This window comes from Ranitomeya variabilis, chromosome 3, assembly GCF_051348905.1.
Source record: "Ranitomeya variabilis isolate aRanVar5 chromosome 3, aRanVar5.hap1, whole genome shotgun sequence".
Taxonomy (NCBI): Eukaryota; Metazoa; Chordata; class Amphibia; order Anura; family Dendrobatidae; genus Ranitomeya; species Ranitomeya variabilis.
Genome location: NC_135234.1, coordinates 233,448,904 through 233,471,025, shown reverse-complemented (window position 1 = coordinate 233,471,025; position 22,122 = coordinate 233,448,904). Strand labels below are relative to the sequence as shown.

Genomic DNA, 22,122 nt, shown 5'->3' with positions numbered 1-22,122 from the left:
TTTAAGCACTGATTTCTCAGTTAAAAAAGGAATGAACTAGTCATGTACGGGTATTTCTGGACTTGTCTTTGAAAGAGTTACATGGTCATATACTTAGTTTGGGGGGGCGAAATTTTGCTGAAACCTTCCCTTTAACCCCCTTCACCACTGACGACGTATATTTATGTCAAAGGTCCCTGCATTTGATGTGGGCTCTGACCTGGAGTTCACATCTTTCCTCACACTTGATGGCTAACTTAAGAGCCACGGGTGCTCTACTCACGGCTGTTAACCTGATAAATCCTCGTCATGACAGTAGAATTTAACTGGCACCAGCCGTAAACACTTCACAAATCCCACCCAATGGCATACCTCTCAAGCGATCGAGTGGCGCCGATGGGTTATCATGAGCGCCGGAGGTCTGCAGAAGACCCCCTATGCCTGTCATTGTGAATCTCCTATAAACAGTGGCATGCGGTCACGTGACCAGTGCACAGGGCAAAGCCCCCTAACTCAGAAATAATGACCCCTAATTACTGTGCCCCATTTTGAAAGTATTTTTTTCCCCTTGGTGCTCCCTAAAATAGAAATGATGTCCTCCTTGTTCTACCACCCACAAACCCGACCCCCACGGCCCCTGTAGCGCCCCTCCACACTATGTCGTTATTACATGGGCATATTTAGGGGCCATGGTACCGTAACAGGGTAGCCAGACCCCACAAGAACCAGAACGTGGATTGAGACGCGTGTTGCCACAGCCATATCACTAAGGGACCCTGAGGCAGGACATATGCACATAGTGCCACTTTTTATTAATGGCTAGACATGAGCTAACCTAAAAATATATATATGAAGCTGGGCATGGTGCCCGGGCATTGTGAGGCGCACGGCGGCACTGGGATACAGCAGCTGACATGTTACATCAGGGGACCGCTGGGTGGCGCTGTGGTCGCCGGTACATTATGTCTGAGTCTGACACAGAAAGCAGGAAACGTAACATCGAGGAAGTTGTGTCCGCGGAGCCTCCACATCCGGCTGCTCAGTGTCCCCGAGCCCGGCACCGTACGCGGTATGTCAGTGACCGAATGGCCATCTCTGTACACTGCCAGCACCTGCAGCCGGCATCCCTGTCTGCACTCTGTTACCACCTATGGTCCTCTGGCTGATGGCTCACTACAACTCCCAGCATGGCTGTAATCCCTGGTGATTATGGTGCCTATGATACGTTACTTGTGTGCCCATACTACCGCACACGGTTCATAAACATACCTATATATACATACATACTGTGTGTACATATATATACATACACACACACACACACCTACCTGTACAGTATGTGTGTATACATATATATATGTGGGGGACACAGGGAGAAGAGGGCCCTGGGCAAGGACAGTATACGGATCGCTCTTTGTGTCTGTGATAGGACCTGCTTGCTGATTTGATGGTGGTAGTGGTCCCCTTACCTGTTGGGCACCTTTGCAGCACACGTAGCACCAATAATATGTCTGCCCTGTCTGTGTATGAATTGTATACTTTCCATGAGTCCCTAGACTGGACATGTTAAACTCTGGTTTGAAAGGTGATTATATTTGTCCTTCAGCGCTGTCACCTCCCGGCATCGCACCTTCACATGTATCCTGGATGCTGATACAGTTGCAAGCAATGAAAGAGAGCCGTCCACTCCTTTCTTTCAATGTTCTTTTTATTAAGAAAATCAGCATATTACAAACCTTTTCATGAAATAACTGCAACAGGTTACAGTCAACTAAATGAAATACAGGCTTAGTAATCATCTTATATCGGGTATTATTCAACCTAATCCTGCATTATTATACAGAGCCGTCCACTCCTTCCATCATCACTCTGCGTCTGACATCTCCGCACAATCACGTCACTATTTTGCGTCCGCTGTACAGAGCTTCATAGCACTCGCTGCAGTGACCAGGGCAGCAGGGGAACGAGGATAGGTGGCTAATTCTTTTTCTTCATTATCTTGTACGGAGGACTATGTGATGACATTATACTGTAAGGCAATGCGGGGCCCATTATACTGTATGGAGGACTGTGAGGGGCCATTATACTGTATGGAGGACTGTGTGGGGCCCTTTATACTGTATAGAGGACTGTGTGGACTGTGTTTGGGCCCACTTTACTGTATGGAGGACTATGCGAGGCCCACAATACTCTATGGAGGACAGTGCGGGGCCCATTATACTGTATGGAGGACTGTGCGGGGCCCATTATACTGTATGGAGGACTGCGCGGGGCCCATTATACTGTATGGAGGACTGTGCGGGGCCCATTATACTGTATGGAGGACTGTGCGGGGCCCATTATACTGTATGGAGGACTGTGCGGGGCTCATTATACTGTATGGAGGACTGCGGGGCTCACTATACTGTATGGAGGACTGTGCGAGGCCCATTATACTGTATGGAAGACTGCGGGGCTCATTGTACTGTATGGAGGACTGCGGGGCTCATTATACTCTATGGAGGACTGGGCGGGACCCATTATACTGTATGGAGGACTGGGTGGGACCCATTATACTGTATCGAGGACTGTGCGAGGCTCATTATACTGTATGGAAGACTGTGCAGGGCCCGTTATACTGTATGGAGGAATATACAGGGCCAGTTATACTGTATGGAGGACTGTGCGAGGCCCATTATACTGTATGGAGGACTGTGCGAGGCCCATTATACTGTATGGAGGACTGTGCGAGGCCCATTATACTGTATGGAGGACTGGGCGGGGCTCATTATACTGTATGGAGGACTGGGCGGGGCTCATTATACTGTATGGAGGACTGGGCGGGGCTCATTATACTGTATGGAGGACTGTGCAAGGCCCATTAAACTGTATGGAGAACTGTGCGGGGTCCATTATACTGTATGGAGGGCTATGTGGGGATCACAGTTTGAGCATCATATGATATTGGGGTAGCCATACTTTGCTAAAGAGTTGAGGGGATATACAGTAGGGTCATTTCACCGTGCATGTGAAGGGGACCATAGAGGAATTCACTGTGGGGATATCCTAGTGTGTTTGGGGTCACTTTTGTTGACATAATACATTACCTGTATTATTTATTAATTCAAAGTTATTTATGCTTTATTATTAAATATTTATATTATACTATTGATATTGAGCCATAAGCTTCTTACTGCTCTTAGATAGCATATGTTATTACAGTATGCCCCATTTGTGATTGTGTTTATTATAGTCTAAGATCCATTTAATTAAAATGTACTTTGTTCGTGGAACACCCCCTTTAAAAAATAGTTTGTTCTATTTGATATAGAAAAACTTCCTCAATTGTAGACATTTTTTTTAATAAATATCAAGGTTGGCCCTCAACTTTGTTCAAGTTTTTAATTTTGGTCCTCTGTGTATTTGAGTTTGACTTTCCTGCCCTAGACTATACATGCAGAAAAATAACAACTGGTGCATATTTCTGGGGCATATATGTCCCAGTGTATGTGAGCCTAGCCCAGCGTGTTCCCCGAAATTGTTCCTACCACACACTACAGGTTCCAAGTACCAGATGAACAGTAGATGAGACCAAAGTTCCCCAGTTCTGCAACAAGTTACTCACAACCTATAAATACAAGGGGAAATAATCACCCCAGCAATCCCATGGAAATATGGTCTGTGAATGATAGATCGGCAGCATTTATCACCCTTTAGGCTGGTGTGATACAGTGACTTTGGCTGTGACATAAGTCACATGGCTGAAGATTGCTGGTTATCGCCATTACATCACAGCACAATACAAGTGTATAGGGTTGTATTGCTATCCTCAGGGTACAGGTCCACCACAAGAAAGTCGCAGACATTTGCGTCGGGTTGGATATTTTGTGACTTGCCTGTCACGGTAGCCTTGGGGTCACAATGCGACCATATGCTCTTGTATCGCTCTGTGATGTGTCAGCGACACCTAGCGATCTTTGGCCACAACACAGGTCACGCAGCCAAAGTCCCCGTGTAGCCCCAGCCTTATACTGACCTATCATTGTCATCAGTTGGTGGTTGGGATGTGGTGCTCAATAGGACCTGCACTGACTTGGTGGTTGGGATGTGGTGCTCAATAGGACCTCCACTGACTTGGTGGTTGGGATGTGGTGCTCAATAGAACCTCCACTGACTTGGTGGTTGGGATGTGGTGCTCAATAGAACCTCCACTGACTTGGTGGTTGGGATGTGGTGCGCAGTAGGACTTCCACTGACTTGGTGGTTGGGATGTGGTGCTCAGTAGGACCTCCACTGACTTGGTGGTTGGGATGTGGTGCTCAATAGGACCTCGGCTGACTTGGTGGTTGGGATGTGGTGCTCAATAGGGCCTACACTGACTTGGTGGTTGGGATGTGGTGCTCAATAGGACTTCCACCGACTTGGTGGTTGGGATGTGGTGCTCAATAGGACCTCCACTCACTTGGTGGTTGGGATGTGGTGCTCAATAGGACCTCCATGACTTGGTGGTTGGGATGTGGTGCTCAATAGAACCTCCACTGACTTGGTGGTTGGGATGTGGTGCGCAGTAGGACTTCCACTGACTTGGTGGTTGGGATGTGGTGCTCAATAGAACCTCCACTGACTTGGTGGTTGGGATGTGGTGCTCAATAGAACCTCCACTGACTTGGTGGTTGGGATGTGGTGCGCAGTAGGACTTCCACTGACTTGGTGGTTGGGATGTGGTGCTCAGTAGGACCTCCACTGACTTGGTGGTTGGGATGTGGTGCTCAATAGGACCTCCGCTGACTTGGTGGTTGGGATGTGGTGCTCAATAGGGCCTACACTGACTTGGTGGTTGGGATGTGGTGCTCAATAGGACTTCCACCGACTTGGTGGTTGGGATGTGGTGCTCAATAGGACCTCCACTCACTTGGTGGTTGGGATGTGGTGCTCAATAGGACCTCCATGACTTGGTGGTTGGGATGTGGTGCTCAATAGGACCTCCACCGACTTTAAATTGATCACCTATCCTTAGGGCGCTGTCAGACGGCTGTATTAATCGGACCGCAATGTATGGACAGGATGGCGGCTGTCCTGACCCAAGCATGACTGCTTTATATATTTCTATGCTGCTGTCACGCTCTGGTTGGGAGAACCGCGATCAGTCCGAGCATTGCGGTCCAATCTCCGTCCAATTTAGAGGGCCGTCTGACTGCGCCCTAAGAATACTTAATCAATATCTTTTTCCCAGACAGCCCCTTTAATGGCAGTGGTCGTTCTAGCACAACCCATAAAAATGCTTCCTACTCTGAATGATATCTTCTGCAATTAAGCCATTTAGCAACTCTCTGAAGTCATTAGTGAGTATAAAGCAGCAGAGAAAGCTGGAGAGTAACAGCTCTGAGCGCGGCTTCGTGTTCTCCAGTAACTTGTAAATGGCTTGCGGTAATTGCACAAGATATTTTCCATAAATTCATTGTCTAAAACACAGCAATTTTTTTTCTTGACTCCATTTCTATGCGCTGCTGAAAGCTCAGCAGGTATATACTTATCCAGAGAAACAAAAAACCTCTCCCGCACGTACAAAGCATCTCCTAAATGCTGCAGATATAGCTGCATGGCAAGCAGAAGCGAGAGGTGAAATCTTAGGATGTCATGGAATTTCCCACCAAATGATAAGGTGGCACACCGTCCATGTGGGACGTTTCACAGGTAAGACCTTAGTGTGCCGCGACACCATAAAATACCATATAAAGGTTTTCTGTTTTATTACTCGGGAGCAGCAAGTAGGTTATAGTTAATCTTTAACGCACATTATATACTATACTGTAAATATAATCTACTGTGTGTGGAAATTGTCCGTGTTTTGAAAGGTTGTCTAAATGCTTTGTAGGCAATGCCAGATGTGTCGGCCCTTTATGCCCAACGTGGGGCAGAATCTCCACGGGTTCCAGATTACTGGCTCTACAAATGTCTGCGGAGGTTTAGCGGCTTTGTGGCACATGTTCTCACCCTTGGTTTCACCATCTTCTTAGTGATTCTTGCTCGGCCTGGGACTAGTGAGTACACGTACTGTAGCATTTAGATTCTAAACTGTATGTACCGTATTTTATAGTCATAATTTATACCATCCTGTCTTGTGTTTTTCTTTATATCATTCCAAGAATGTAAGGAATTAAGAATGTCAGGTTAAAAAGACAGGGGAAAGAATCAAGTATGATTTGTGCAAGATATTTGTCCAGACTTTTTGATCATCTAATCAGTGTTCTCGAACTAGCGCGCCTAAAATTCAGGGAAATATCTGGCATTTGAAAGCTGTTACCCTACAGAAATAGGGTTAATCTGGAGATAATAGTGGTACAAAGTTTCCTGAATATTGGGAGGATAAGAACTTCATTCTTCCTGGGAGCTGCTGGCTTTTAGTCATGGGTGGCATGAACGAGCAGTTCAATCGGTCATAGCATTGAGAGTGGCGTACCTTCGTACGAGCCCTAGCTTCCTCTTCAGTTTGTCCGATGGCGGGGACAGTGACGCCATCGCTGATTGGGCGCCACGTGTCCTACAACCATGCGAGAGCCCAGACACCGTGAGTGTCGACACCGGGAGCCGAGTATAAGCTTTTTTCTTATTTTCCCAGAGCCAAATATCTAGATTAAGAAGGGGTTGTCCTAGTCGTGGACAACCCCTTCAAAACTGCTGCTCACCATGTACTAAGTTGTGTCTGTATCATCTCCGTACATGCACTCAAGACTGAAAGCCGGTGGCTTTCGGGAGGCATAAAGGTCATCTTCTCATGGTAGTCGCACGGCGGCCAATTAGCTTTGTAACGCTGTTAACTAGCAGATTAATCCTATATCTCCAAGCTTATAACTGGGGACATGACAGGTTCCCTTCCAAGGGAACCTGTCACATGATCTGTGCCTCCCGAACCACAGGGACCATAAATCAGAGACCGGCTCTTGCATTCTTAACATCTATGTTCTACTCTGAATCTGCCAACAGGCTCCCTTTACAGTAAGGTCCTCCCTGGTAATTAGGATTGGAATTGCTGATCTATGCAGTTTCTGAGCCTGTAAACTCAAAAGTGTGCGAATTCTGTGTAGCAACACACAGCAGCTGTTAGAGGAGTTATTAGGCACGCGGCCAGATTTCTCACTTCACGGAAAGACTGCACTGTCAGATAATGAGCCTGTAGAAAGCAGTGCTGCCATTATTATGAGGAAATGTGGAAGAATTCACATAGGAGATGATTACTTCTCACCTTAAATGAAGCCGACATTGATTTTTTTTCTTGTTTTATCTCAGAGATTAAAGAGTCACAATGCGATAGTGGTGCAGTTCGGGTCCGAAGGCTTGAACGGGTAGTTTTTGCTGCATGTTTTGTAGTATATGGCGAAACGTACAATAATAATGAGTGATGGCCAATATTGTGGTTAGATACGTTAGTGGATCATCACATGTGGAAAGACACATTAGCCCTACTGAGGACAGAAGACTACATACTTTAAAAAAAGGATTGAATATCGTAGGAAACTACTACTTTGTAAAGTAGGAAAGAAGTTGTCCAGGCATAAGTATCAGTTCTCACTGAGCCGAAATCCCGATCTGCGTACGCGCCGCTCAGCCCAATAATGTCGGCAGCAGTGCGGAATTTCAAAAAGGCAGATCCTGGAATAATCAGTGACCTGTAATCCGGAGACTGGTGGTGAGGCTGGAGCAGAAGACCCTACTCCCTAGGCCAACCTCGATGCACAGATATATCATTACCAGGAAACCTTAGAGGCTAATTAAACATCAACCACTGATCGGATTCCTTCACCGCAGGAATCGGTTGAATCAGCAGAACAGCACCGTTATGGCCATTATGCCTTTACTTTATAGTGCTAAATCCTGCTGACAGGGTCCCTTTATTATATATAAAATACACATGAAAATAAGAAGCTTTGTAATATAGCTTCTCAGAGTAATCTGCTTCTTTCTCCTCCTGGTCTGATCATTCATTTTCAGATTTCTCAATTCTTGGGTGAAATCTGTATTCAGTGAAGACAGATTGTTACATTACTGACAAAGGAAATGACTGGTTCAGGAGAACTTGCAGCAGAATGGCTGTGTCTACCTCTTGTTCCTCCTTTCTCCATAGGATTTTAAAAGAACCAACTGTCATCGATCTAAATAATGGGAAAATCTGTCTCCACTGATTAAAGATTGTACCCATTAATTGAGAATTCATGCTCACTCCAGGAGGTGAAAGAATCAGATTTCTCTGATAAGATGTATTACAAAGTTGCTTATTTCCATGTGTACTACTGACTTATGCAAAAGAGATTAGAATGGCTTATGTCTTTAATATGCAAATTGCCTCTTCAGAGAGGAAGAGGACTTGAACTCTATAGCGCCACCTGTTGGAAGCAGCAATCCTCCAAGTCACTTTAAGTAATTGGAGTGGTGGGACGGACAGTGATGGCTACCCCATTCCGGCTGCTAGATGTGTGCCTTATGTCTAGTTTTATGTACTCTCTCAGTTCTCAAGTATAATCTATCTGTAGCAGCAGAGACCCCAGGACAAATTACAGGAAGTGCGGACAGGTGTTTGTCTTTCTGCTTTTGTTAGTCGCACCGCTTAAGGTACTCTCGGACGTACTAGACTGTGTCTGGGTGTCTACCTCCAATAGGTGTATACAGTGGGTACGGAAAGTATTCAGATCCCTTTAAATTTTTCACTCTTTTTCATTGCAGCCATTTGGCAAATTCAAGAAAGTTCATTTTTGTTCTCATTAATGTACACTCTGCACCCCATCTTGGCTGAAAAAAACAGAAATGCAGAAATTTTTGCAAATGTATTAAAAAAGAAAAACTGAAATATCACATGGTCATAAGTACTCAGACCCTTTGCTCAGTATTGAGTAGAAGCACCCTTTTGAGCTAGTACAGCCATGAGTCTTCTTGGGAATGATGCAACAAGTTTTTCACCCCTGGATTTGGGAATCCTCTGCCATTCTTCCTTGCAGATCCTCTCCAGTTTCGTCAGGTTGGATGGTGAACGTTGGTGGACAGCCATTTTCAGGTCTCTCCAGAGATGTTCAATTGGGTTTAGGTCAGGGCTCTGGCCGGGCCAGTCAAGAATGGTCACAGAGGTGTTCTGAAGCCACTCCTTTGTTATTTTAGCTGTGTGCTTAGGGTCATTGTTTTGTTGGAAGGAGAACCTTTGGCCAAGTCTGAGGTCCAGAGCACTCTGGCAGAGGTTTTTATCCAGGATATCTCTGTCTCTGTGCTTGGCCGCATTCATGTTTCCTTCAATGACAACCAGTCGTCCTGTCCCTGCAGCTGAAAACACCCCCATAGCATGATTGTAATAATTATAGGGGATAACTCAGGAGACTCTTTGCGTGGAACAAGACAACTACAGGACACAGTTTTATAAGTGGTAAAGTCTATATTATCACACGGTGATTCAAACAGGTGCAGAGAGAAACTCAAGTCCACAACACTTGGTGTAAATATTAAACGCAGCTTAGCAGTCTATAGGAAACTTCAGAGGAAAATGCAATCACGCAGAAAGTCTATGAAGCACAATTATTCTTGAGGATACCTGACACGAATAAATCCTTGTCTTAGTCCAAACACAGATAGATATGCTTATAAGGCAGTTCAAATAATCTTAGCTCAACCAGGGAGGCCTGGTTAATAGTCTCAGGTTTTTGCAGAGCAGCAACAGCTTACATGTCCAGCAAATGCAGATGGAAGTAAACACCAGCAGCAGATGAAGGAGGATTACTGGAAACTGGTGTATGCAGCAGGAACTCAGAGCAGAATAGCAGGATCACCACACAGGTTCACAAGAGCAGGTATATAGCCAGGGAGTAAGCAGAGGTCAGGAGCTGGATGCAAGGCAGAATACTCTAGCACAGACTGAAGGCTGGGGTAGAGTTTTATAGCAGGAAGAGACAGTGCACATGAGACCAAAGACGCCATCTTGGAAAAGGGCAGTAATGCACAAAAGGTAAAAAATGTTCAGAGTCCTGACAATGATGCTGCCACCACCATGTTTCACTGTTGGGATTGTATTGGGCAGGTGATGAGCAGTGCCTGGTTTTCTCCACACATACCACTTAGAATTATCACCAAAAGGTCTATCTTTGTCTCATCAGAGCAGAGAATCTTATTTCTCATAGTCTGGGAGACCTTCATATGTTTTTTAGCAAACTCTGTGCGGGCTTTCATATGTCTTGCACTGAGGAGAGGCTTCTGTTGGGCCACTCTGCCATAAAGGCCTGACTGGTGGAGGGCTGCAGTGATAGTTGACTTTGTGGAACTTTTTCCCATCTCCCTACTGCATCTCTGGAGCTCAGCCACAGTGATCTTGGGGTTCTTCTTTACCTCTCTCACCAAGGCTCTTCATTTAAGGATTATGGAGGCTGTGCTCTTAGGAACCTTGAGTACTGCAGAAATTCTGTTGTAACCTTGGCCATATCTGTTCCTTGCCACAATTGTCTCCGAGACCCTTGGCCAGTTCCTTTGACCTCATGATTCTCATTTGGTCTGACATGCACTGTGAGCTGTGAGGTCTTATATAGACAGGTGTGCCTTTCCAAATCAAGTCCTATCAGTTTAATTAAACACAACTGGCCTCCAATGAAGGAGTAGAACCATCTCAAGGAGGATCACAAGGAAACGGACAGCATGTGACTTAAATATGAGTGTCTGAGTAAAGGGTCTGAATACTTATGACTAGGGTTGAGCGAAACGGGTCGTTCATTTTCATAAGTCGCCGACTTTTGGCAAAGTCGGCGTCTCATGAAACCCGACCCGATCCCTGTGCGGGTCGGCCATGCGGTACGCGATCTTGGCGCCAAAGTCGCGTTTCGTATGACGCGTTTAGCGCCATTTTTTCAGCCAATGAATGAGCGTGGGCAGAGTGATGACATAGGTCTTAGGGGAGTGAACGCCTATCGTCATGTTATCGCTTGTGCGCAGTAGGGATTTGGAATGTGCAAAACAAAATTTTCTGTGCTGGGACGGAGGGGGAGAGAGAGAGAGAGAGAGAGAGAGAGAGAGAGAGAGAGAGAGAGAGAGAGAATAAATAAAAAAAATAATAATAAAAAAAAAAATCCTTCATTGGGTTTCGTGTTTCGGCCGAAACCCGACTGTTCACGGTGGTCGGCCGATTTCACTCGACTCGACTTTTAAGACAGTCGGGTTTCACAAAACCCGACTCGACCCTAAAAAACTAAAGGTCGCTCAACCCTACTTATGACCATGTGATATTTCAGTTTTTCTTTTTTTCATAAATTTGCAAAAATGTCTACATTTCTGTTTTCAGTCAATATGGGGTGCAGAGTGTACATTAATGTGAAAAAATGAACCATTTTGAATTTACCAAATGGCTGCAATGAAACAAAGAGTGAAAAATGTAAAGGGGTCTGAATACTTTCCAAACCCACTATACACCCAAAAATGATGCCCTTCAGAGTGCACGTTCGCTGTCAGCGCCATTATAGTCTATGGCTATATAACGTACGGGCTGTGATGCAGTGACCCCTGTAACAGGTAGGGGGTGCTGCATGGTCTCCCCGTATGTGCACGGAGTCGTATTGAGACCGTGAGAATCGACCTGCAGTGGTGTCAGGATCACGTGACCAGCCCATGTGATCCATTACTGTGGGTGTGGTTACGAGTACATAATGTGGCCAGGGTGTGGGTCACATGGTTCCTGTGTGGTTCCAGTGTTTGGATCTGTTAGGTCCAAGTGCAAGGTCCTGGAAGCCTGTGTTGGAAGACCTGGGAGGAGGCTTCCTGGAAAGCACATGGTTTGGACCTAGTGGCCTGTGGTGTTGGACTAAGTCCTGAATAGCACCCAGACAGGCCACATGCCTCTGTGGTTGGACGGTCCCAGGTGGGATGGACGTTCTGAAGACCACAGTGTGATCATGGTCCTGGACAGTCTGTGTTAGAAGCTCCTGTGAGTGGAGTCTTCTTGGAGCACCTGAGAGACTGTGGACCTGGATGATCGGTGTTGGGGAAGCTACCGGCCTTCGGTGGCTCTGGACTGACTGAGGTGTGCCGGCCAGGCAAGTTGGTGAACCCCGTAAGGCAGTTTCCCCAGGAGAGAGGACTGACAAGGAGTCAGCAGATGGAGCAGGAGCTCCCATAAGGTACCTCCATAAACTGTCGGTGCTTGTAACATGAACTGTGTGGTAACCCACGGCAACTGGTCAGTGAGGACCAGCGTGTTTTGTTGCCACAGAATAAGGGCCTGAAACTTGAAGTGATGTCCTGGTTCAGTATGTAAATGGACTGCTCATGGTAGGGTTTATGAGACATAATAAATCGTATGGACTGTTTTGTTTTAAAAACCCGTGCCCGTGTGCTGAATATCGCGGCCAAGCGAGTGTCCCCCATCACACTCAGTAGGAATAGTCTTACAGGGCTCACTCAAACGAGTGTGTTATATGGATAGATGCTGTCTAAGTAAAGTGCTGTGTACAGGTGATACATTTTGTCATCAGTGTTTTGGATCGGCGTGCCATCGGTGTTTGGGATCGGCGTGCCATCGGTGTTTGGGACCGGCGTGCCATCTGTGTTTGGGATCGGCGTGCCATCGGTGTTTGGGACCAGCGTGCCATCAGTGTTTGGGATCGGTGTGCCATCTGTGTTTGGGATCGGTGTGCCATCTGTGTTTGGGATCGGCGTGCCATCGGTGTTTGGGATCGGCGTGCCATCGGTGTTTGGGATAGGCGTGCCATGGGTGTTTGGGATAGGCGTGCCATCGGTGTTTGGGATAGGCGTGCCATCGGTGTTTGGGATTGGCGTGCCATCGGTGTTTGGGATTGGCGTGCCATCGGTGTTTGGGATAGGCGTGCCATCGGTGTTTGGGATAGGCGTGCCATCGGTGTTTGGGATAGGCGTGCCATCGGTGTTTGGGATAGGCGTGCCATCGGTGTTTGGGATTGGCGTGCCATCGGTGTTTGGGATTGGCGTGCCATCGGTGTTTGGGATAGGCGTGCCATCAGTGTTTGGGATAGGCGTGCCATCGGTGTTTGGGATAGGCGTGCCATCGGTGTTTGGGATAGGCGTGCCATCGGTGTTTGGGATTGGCGTGCCATCGGTGTTTGGGATTGGCGTGCCATCGGTGTTTGGGATAGGCGTGCCATCTGTGTTTGGGATCGGCGTGCCATCTGTGTTTGGGATCGGCGTGCCATCGGTGTTTGGGATCGGCGTGCCATCGGTGTTTTTCCGGTATGGCAAAAAAGCATACGGATGTCATCTGTGTGCTGTACTTGTTTTACACAGTCCCATAGACTTGCATTGGCCCCTGTCATCTGTTTTTAACGGTAAAAAATGGACATCTTTGTGTGGTTTACAAGTATACACGGTCCATGTAAAAACAAGGACATGTGCACAGCAGCATAGGTTATAATGGGTACGTGTGGTATCCATAAGAAAGGCAGATTGCACACATACTGCAAACACGGACAAGTAAAGGCCACATAGGCAGCTTGGTGGAGGCTAATTTTAGGAATCGTACTACTCAGCAGATAAGATTATTGAAATGTACAGTTACTCTTCTTGCTCTATTATTTTTCCATATAAAAGAAGGCGCACAGACAAATGCCCAATAACAGTTTCTTCCTTTTCTTACTCTTCTCAGGTCTTTTCTCGTGGCATCCTGTGTTCATGGCTGCTGCTGTAAGTATCAATGTCACAAATTGTATATTTGGTTTTCTATATTTTTTCCTTTTCCCCTCTAATTTTATAAATGCTTTTCAGATGGGATGCTACCACAAAGTAATAGAAAAAAATCAATATTATGTTCTGTAATTTATTTTGTGTAGTCGTCAGCCATTTCTATCTGAGATCTGGTTGACACGCAGTGTGGTCGCCATTAAAGCTTCCTGCTTTTTTTTTTACACTAAACAGGCGCAAAGTGAAGGTGTGCAGACGTTTCAGATTATTATATATGGGTCTCTGGTCCCTGTCCAGTGGTTTACACAATTTTATTTCTATGTGATTCTTTTAATTTTTCTTTTGTACTTTTTTCATTCCTTTTTTGATTTCAAGGACACGTTTAATCCAGTATTCATTTGTATGCAGATCCGATAATAGTGATCTCATGCGTGCCGACTAGAGATGAGCGGATCAGCCAAAATTCAAATTCGCCTGTTCGCACGGAATTTCCAGGGAAATTCGATTCTCAGACCAGTTGTTCTCTGCGGATTGAATGTTTCTTATTATGCTTTGGCATCTTTCCAAACTCCAGAGCATAATACTATATGTAAGATGTTAAAAATCAAATAAATACTTATACTCCTCTCACTACTCAACTCTCAAGCTCCTCGACTCCTCACTGCCACCCGTCTTGTCCTCGCCACCTTTTCTGATCACTGCTGCTCATGCTGAAATCTCTGGGCCTCTCATGCTAGACAGGGACATCGCAGGGTTCATCGCAAGCACGTGGAAGATCATGACGTGCACAGTGTCCTTATGTACATGTGCGCAGAACCTTCCCGGACCTCCTCAGCGCTGGAAGCCCCAACTTACTGTGAGCGGCCCAGAGATGTCAGCATGAGTGCTGGTGATAGGAAGATGCAGTGAGATCCTGATGGGTGACTGTGAGGAGCGGAGGGCCTGGAGACGTGAGCAGTAAGGTGACTATAAAGATTAAAGAAAATTCTAACCTTTTGATGGCCCTTCATGGTTCCGAAAAAATGCTATTTTGTTAAATCCGCCGGGAAGTGAATTACAAAAAAATCCACATTTTGGTAAATGCGAATTTCTGTAAAATGTTAGTAGAATACTGTTCTCTTGCATGTATTCGCTCATCTTTGCTGCTGACCTCTAAGGGTACTGTCACACAGTACCATTTTGATCGCTACGACGGTACGATTCGTGACGTTCTAGCGATATCGTTACGATATCGCAGTGTCTGACACGCAGCAGCGATCAGGGACCCTGCTGAGAATCGTACGTCGTAGCAGATCGTGTGGAACTTTCTTTCGTCGCTTGATCACCCGCTGACATCGCTGGATCGTTGTGTGTGACAGCGATCCAGCGATGTGTTCGCTTGTAACCAGGGTAAACATCGGGTAACTAAGCGCAGGGCCGCGCTTAGTAACCCGATGTTTACCGTGGTTACCAGCGTAAACGTAAAAAAACAAACAGTACATACTTACATTCCGGTGTCTGTCCTCCAGCGTCTCAGCTTCTCTCCACTGTGTGAGCGTCTGCCAGCCGGAAAGCGAGCACAGCGGTGACGTCTGACGTCACCGCTGTGCTTGCCGGCTATGGCGCTTACACAGTGGAGAGAAGCAGAACGCCGGGGACAGACACCGGAATGTAAGTATGTACTGTTTGTTTTTTTTACGTTTACGCTGGTAACCACGGTAAACATCGGGTTACTAAGCGCGGCCCTGCGCTTAGTTACCCGATGTTTACCCTGTTACCGGGGACTTCGGCATCGCTCCAGCGCCGTGATTGCAACGTGTGACCGCAGTCTACGACGCTGGAGCGATATTCATACGATCGCTGCGACGTCACGGATCGTGCCGTCGTAGCGATCAAAATGGTACTGTGTGACAGTACCCTAACTCACATTTACTAGTGACCTGCATACAGACGACTCAGGTTCTGTCCTTTCAGCCTGCTCTTCCCTACATGACAGTTGGATGCCAATGGTATTCTCACAGAATCTGTGACAAAAGCTTGAAGAGGCCAGTTTATGCTCTTATCTTATTCCATGACGGCGTGGCTCAGTCATTTTGCAGAGCAGCCAAAAAACAAGCACCAGAGAATCCGATGAGTCGTACCTCTTTGATAAAGACCATTAAAATTTTCACTAAATTAGCGGATTTATAAAGAAAAAAAACTTTTTGCATTCGGACTGCACAGCAGTTGTGATGATTTCAGAAGGATGAGGCTGGCACCCTGCTTGCCCAGTCTCTGTATTGGCAGAGCAGTGCATTGCACGATCTGCCATTACATATAAGCTGGTGAATGTTTTAGCTGCACAAGGCATCGAATCAGAATATACATGTGGTGGTCGAGCAGAGGTTTAAACCTCTGGATTTGGTTCTATAAACAAATGTATAAGACGGATCAAGTACATTAGTGTGATTGTCTCGTAATCAGGAAATGTCGGCACATCTTATACAAATTTACTGCAAATTACTGTATAAACCACAGAGAAAAATCCTAGTGAACAGAATGGATAAAGGTGACAGGAGTAGAGCACAAATTACTGTTACATCCGTGTGATGCAAAAGTTCATCTCTTAGTACACAGTCCGAACAGACTCACTGGCAAGGACCGGTAAAGGTTGGAGATGCCTGGTTTGGTCTGACATAGCTTGATTTATGCTGCCTCTTGCCAATAACAAGACTATAAGGTACAATAAACCACATATAACGCATGGATCCATCATGTGTTATATTAGGTTCTTGGTAGTCATGAGCGAGTGTACTCGTTGCTCAGGTGTTCCGGAGCATGCTTGGGTGGTCTCCGAGTATTTATTAGTGTCTAGAGATTAAGTTTTCATCGCCGCAGTTGAATGATTTACAGCTATTAGCCAGGCTATGTACATGTAGGGTTTGCCTGGTTGCTAGGGAACCCCACATGTACTCAGCCTGGCTAGTAGCTGTAAATCTTTCAGCTGCTGCAATGAAAACTTAATCTCCGAACACTAATACTCGGAGATCACCCGAGCGTGCTCAGGAAAACCCGAGCAATGAGTACACTCGCTCATCACTAGTTCTTGGTGTAACCACACTTAAAGATCAGGATTAGATACCGTGTACCCAAAATTGAGTATGATCTAATGTACTCCCATGAGTGAGATGTTTTATATATGTGGTATCTGCCTCATCAGGTCATCTTACATTAAAGTCTTTTTATGAGAACAATAGTGTGGGCACTGGATTAGTGACGGGGGCCCACCTAATCTTTTTGACTGTAAAATGTTGCTCTTTGGGGTGTATTCCCGCCTGACTGTGGGTTTCCTGATCTGTAATTTGAGCCGCAATTCCCAGCCAACTACTTGTCTCTTGGACTGAACTAACAGCCTCATCTATTCCTATGAGATTGATAGTTTCGGTCCTGCGGCTGGGCCAGGTATTGTGGCTTTAACACAGACTGTAAAATAAGTGTGTAAATGAGGTTGGCTACAAAGAATAGTAAATTGTATCAGTCGTTTGAATACCATTTATTGCACCTAATTGTTAGTATGCTGTACATTTATCCCCAATGTCCTTTATAATTGTGTTTCCCATTCTTCTCTCCAGTATTGCTTATGTATGACAGAAGCTGTGCTGCTGTTGTCTCCGGAAACCTCGCCATTTTGTCCTCTTTCCCGCAAGTCCAAGACCCGTTTGCACTGGCTTATACAACTGTGTGTGCCGGTGTTTGCTGGAGTAGGTATAGCCTTTATTATATGGAGCAAGAACCGCAGTGAGCTCTCTCATCTGACCTCCTGGCACAGCCTTCTCGGGGGGCTCACCTTGATCACTACATGCTGCCAGGCGGTGTGTGGCCTGGCACTGCTCTTTCCACGCCTGGCGCGAGTCACTGCAGTATCGCGGCTCAAACTGTATCATGCCACTTGGGGTCTTTTAGTTTACCTCCTTTCTACAGCCACAGTTCTCTTTGGATTGTGTTCTGACTGGTTTCAAGCACAGATCAAGGGACCTTTATGGTATATTTGCTTTGCCTTACCGCTGTATCCTGCACTGGTAATTATGAATCAAGTACTGGACATATATCTACCAAAGAAGAAGGCTCTAAGCAAGACTACAAGTATGCCCAAGGTCAACCAGCACAAGTTTCCTCTTATGTGAATGTAAGCCCCACATAGGATCTACTGGTCTTATTGCTTTATTGGGTTTTATTCTTACTCTTGTATTTTAAAGGTGCTGTCGACTACTGAATTACGCCTGCATAATCCCTCCCGGTCCCCACTGAAAATTAAATGCAACTATACTCTCCTCCCACAGTGGCGCCATACCAGCAATGTCAGTGCTGCTATTTCCAGTGGATCAGATGACATTGTGTCACGTGACTGCTGATAGGCTACATCCGTTACTATTTCATCTGAACAGATGTGCACTATTGATAATTTGCTGCCATTGATTGGCTGCAGCGGTAGAAATGACACTTGAACTATTGAGATTACCAGTGGCAACATTGCTGGATCGGCCCCACTTTGTGATGTTTGTATTGATTGTTTTTATTTAATATGGGGCCCTTAAGTCATTAAGCAGGGGTTATCTAGTAGTGGATAGTCCCTTTTAAAGGGAACCTGTCAACATTATTTCACACCCTAAACTATTTGCATGCACATGTAGCTCTTTTGAAGACCAGTCTAACAATGCATTTACAAGGCTAAGCCATTCCTTCCTTACTGAGAATTGATATGTAAATAAGGCAAAATAACTATTTGTAGCTCTGAAGTCTCTGTCACTCCAGCTCTATTCCACGCCCAGCGCCACCTCCTGCTTGACTGACAGCCTCTATGCTGTGTGACTTCAGGCAAAGGAGACATTAATCAAGCAGCAGGAGGAGGCAGTGCTTGGGAATAGAGCTGGAGTGACCGAAGCTTCAGCACTACCATAGCCCTTCAGCCTCATTTGTATATCAATTGAAACATTGATTTCTCAGTAATGGAAGAACAGGCTGGCCGTGTAAAGGTATTGCTGGAGTTGTGTTTGAAAGGCTTACATGAGCATATCAGGGTTGGGGGGTGAAATCTGCTGATTCCCTTTTAAGCTTTTGGTTTTACATTCCAGTACTGTAAATGGAGCTTTGTGATCAAGAAGAGGATTGTCTTAATTGTATCTGTGCTTCGTATTCTATGTATGGATACAAGAAGTGCTGCTCTACCAGATTTTCTGTGTTTCTGACAACTGTATTTTGTGTGGTATTCATATTTGTTTGTTGTATCCTTGAGTCTAAAACATTGACTTTCTGACAATGTCTGCACTATCCTCAAGGGTTAATTCATGCTACGAATGTGTACTTCTGTCTGTTACATGATGATGTGGTCACTGTGCTTCCGATGTCCGACTTCTCCGGTAGCGAGAACATTAACGTTCTTACAAAGCATTCCATTTTAACATGATTTTTGGAGCTAAGTAGACTTTGTTCTTTTTTTCTTTTTTGCATGAACTTGATCACTTTAAAGCACTTATTACAGATCTTGACTACGGGTACAATCACGTCCATTATCGGGCTTAATTGTGAATTGCACTCACCACTAAGGCAACATGTCACTTGTACTGGCTATTCTAATGGAACGGATGACAAAAACACAGACAAAATGGAAAATAATAGCGGAGCTTATGTAACTGTAGACCTACTATGTATGAAGAGATTGTCATATTGTAGATCACATTTGTTCCATTTCTGCCGCCCATTATCACAACTTGCCTTAGGCCGCTTTCACACGTCAGTAGCACCGGTATGTGTACTGACAGTTTTCTCACGTACCGGAGACACTGACACATGTAGACCCATTCAAATGAATGGGTCTATGCACATGTCTCTGTGTTTTCACGGACCGTGTGTCCGTGTGCAAAACACGGAGACATGTCCGTTTTTCTCCGGCAGCACGGTCCGCAAAGCGTCCCGCACACGGTCCGCAAAGCGTCCCACACACGGAGAACAGTGTGCACTCTCCTCCGTGTGCACGTACCGCCGCAGGAGAAACAGCGCTACAGTTAAGCGCTGTCCCCTACGTGTGGTGCTGAAGCCGGCATTCATCCCTTCTGTCCTGCTCGGCTGAAAGCAGCCCTTGCAGGAGAGAAGGGATGAAAGATCAAGTTTTTTTTTTGTTTAAAATAAAGTTTGGGGTCACCTCCCACCCCCAGCAGAGAATTACTCACCCAGCTCCCGCGATGCCTCCTCTCAGCGCCGGCAGCCTATCCTGTGTGAGCGATCACGTGGTACCGCTCATTACAGTGATGAATATGCGGCTCCAACCCTATGGGAGGTGGAGCCGCATATTCATCACTGTAATGAGCGGTACCACGTGACCGCTCACACCCGACAAACTGCCGGCGCTGAGAGGAGACATCGCGGGAGCTGGGTAAGTATTTCTCTGCGGACGGGGGCGGGAGGTGACCCCCAAACTTTATTTTTAACAAAAAAAAACTTGATTTTTAATCTCTTCTCTCCTGCAGGGGAGAAGAGATGAATGCCGCCTTCAGCACCACACGCAGGAGGGACAGCGCTTACTGTAGCGCTGTCTCTCCTGCACGGTCCGTGTGGTCCTCAGGCGGCACACGGCTGCCGCACATGTGCCACACTGATGTGCCATGTGAGCACACGGACACGGATAACTCCGGTACCGGAATTATCTGGACGTGTGAGACTGGCCTTAGTGTAAACATCGCACTTTCTGCAGGTGCTTTCTGTATCCGGTAAGTTCGGTTTGGGAGCACAATACATTTTTATATACAAAGCTCAATAATGTCTCTTTTTAGCACAGCAGAGCTGAAATCCCCACTTCATTAGATTGTGCACCATAGCAGGGGTAAGAGGAGAACCTTGTGTATGTGACACCAGACAGCAGGAATTATTTATCTTGGGCCTCTCCGTTTTCAGAGGCCTCTAAGGCCCATTTTTGCATAGCTGCAGGCTGCACTTTCCCAAACTGCTTTAATGAAAATTTGAGAATTAGTTGTGTTGTTGTTTTTTTTACATCTTTAATGCTACGAAAATATAATAGGCATAAGTGCATGCCACGAAAAATCCTCCATGCTGTAATAACCATGTGCAAATTAGCGCCCCTCCAGAAGAACGGAAAACTGTCTGTGTATTGCCATTCCAAAGACATAATGATAGGGAATTTAGATTGTGAGCCCCATCAGGGACAGCGATGATAATGTGTACAAACTGTAAAGCGCTGCGTAATATGTTAGCGCTATATAAAAATAAAAATAAAGATTATTTATCTATTAGGAGCTACCTTATCAGTTAATATGTGACCCTTTAACTAGCCTTATATCTTGACTACTGATTAGTGATGAGCGAACATGCTGGGATAAGGTCTTATCTGAGCATGCTCTGGTGCTAACCGAGTGTCTTCGAAGTGCTCAACTAATATGTTCGAGTCCCCGCTCCTGCATGTCTTGCTGCTGTTCGACAGCCGAAACACATGCATGGATTGTCCAACATCCGCAAAGACACTCGGTTAGCACCCGAGCATGCTCGGATAACACCTCATCACTACTACTAATGATATTTCCCCAAATAATATCTCCTATAAAAGAAAATTCTCAGTTTTGTATTTTCCACGGTCATTTTGCAAGACTTGTTACGGCTATGTTCACACATAATTGGAGCACTGCAGCGTTTTTGAAATCTGCATCATGCCAATTATTTCCGCTTTGTTCAGCGTTTTTTTTACCAATAGATAGCAATGAGAGTGCAAAAATCATAGCAAACATGTTATTATTATTATTATACATGTACTATAGACAAATCACATAAGTAATCTGCACCTTAAAAAAAAAAAAAAAAAAAAGTTGCTGAATTTTTACTGCCAAGGGAGCAGGCGTTTACTGCAGAAAAAAATAGCTGTGTGTGAACATTGCCTGAAGGATCAGACATTCCCTCCATTGTTTTTCTTTATCACTGATCCATAAGCCTGAATGGCTGATCACCTCATTTGTTGTTGATCAGAGTAGGACTTGCATTGAGCTTACCAGACAGATGCACAGATCTGTTAAACGCATATAATAATTAGTTACATCTTGTCCGCTTTAATAATGGGCAGCACACGGCTGAGAAATACTTTTATGTCCCTGTAGACTAGCGTCCTCCAATAGGTGGCACTAGACAGACTGTTTTCCTGCCTACTAGAAGATCGCTAGTTTGGATACTCGTTTTCCAAGGCCTAATTTGTAAGACTTCTCCATGAAAAATAGTATCTCCCCAGATGTAAAACCTGTGTCATTTCTTCTATAACCTAGTTTATTTAAAAATAAGAACTCAAGCCCGTAATATATTGAGCCACGTTATGTGAGCTAGCCCTGAAGAACAGATCCCATAATTGTCTTACAACTGTGGCTTTGGTCCAGCGAATCTAAAGGGTCTTCGATGAATATTAACTTTAATGGCGTCTCTTAGGGCTCCAGCCTATTTTATGGAAACTCTGACCGAGACCCCTAATATATACATGAGCAGAGCCCTAGT

General features: G+C 45.5%; 1 protein-coding gene across 2 annotated transcripts; it reads left to right on the top strand.

The window, feature by feature from the left end:
• Positions 1-825: 825 nt before the first annotated feature.
• Positions 826-19,554, top strand: CYB561D1 (cytochrome b561 family member D1). 2 transcript variants are annotated; one of them, XM_077295251.1, is made up of 4 exons: positions 928-1,048; positions 5,834-5,999; positions 13,589-13,626; positions 17,214-19,554. In XM_077295251.1, the coding sequence occupies exons 2-4, from the start codon at positions 5,837-5,839 to the stop codon at positions 17,763-17,765; spliced, it is 753 nt and encodes a 250-aa protein (XP_077151366.1). In that variant the 5' UTR covers positions 928-1,048; positions 5,834-5,836; the 3' UTR covers positions 17,766-19,554. The 2 variants fall into 2 exon arrangements, with proteins under 2 accessions (XP_077151365.1, XP_077151366.1); XM_077295250.1 differs by lacking the exon at positions 5,834-5,999 and having other exon boundaries at positions 826-1,048.
• The last annotated feature ends 2,568 nt before the right edge of the window (positions 19,555-22,122 follow it).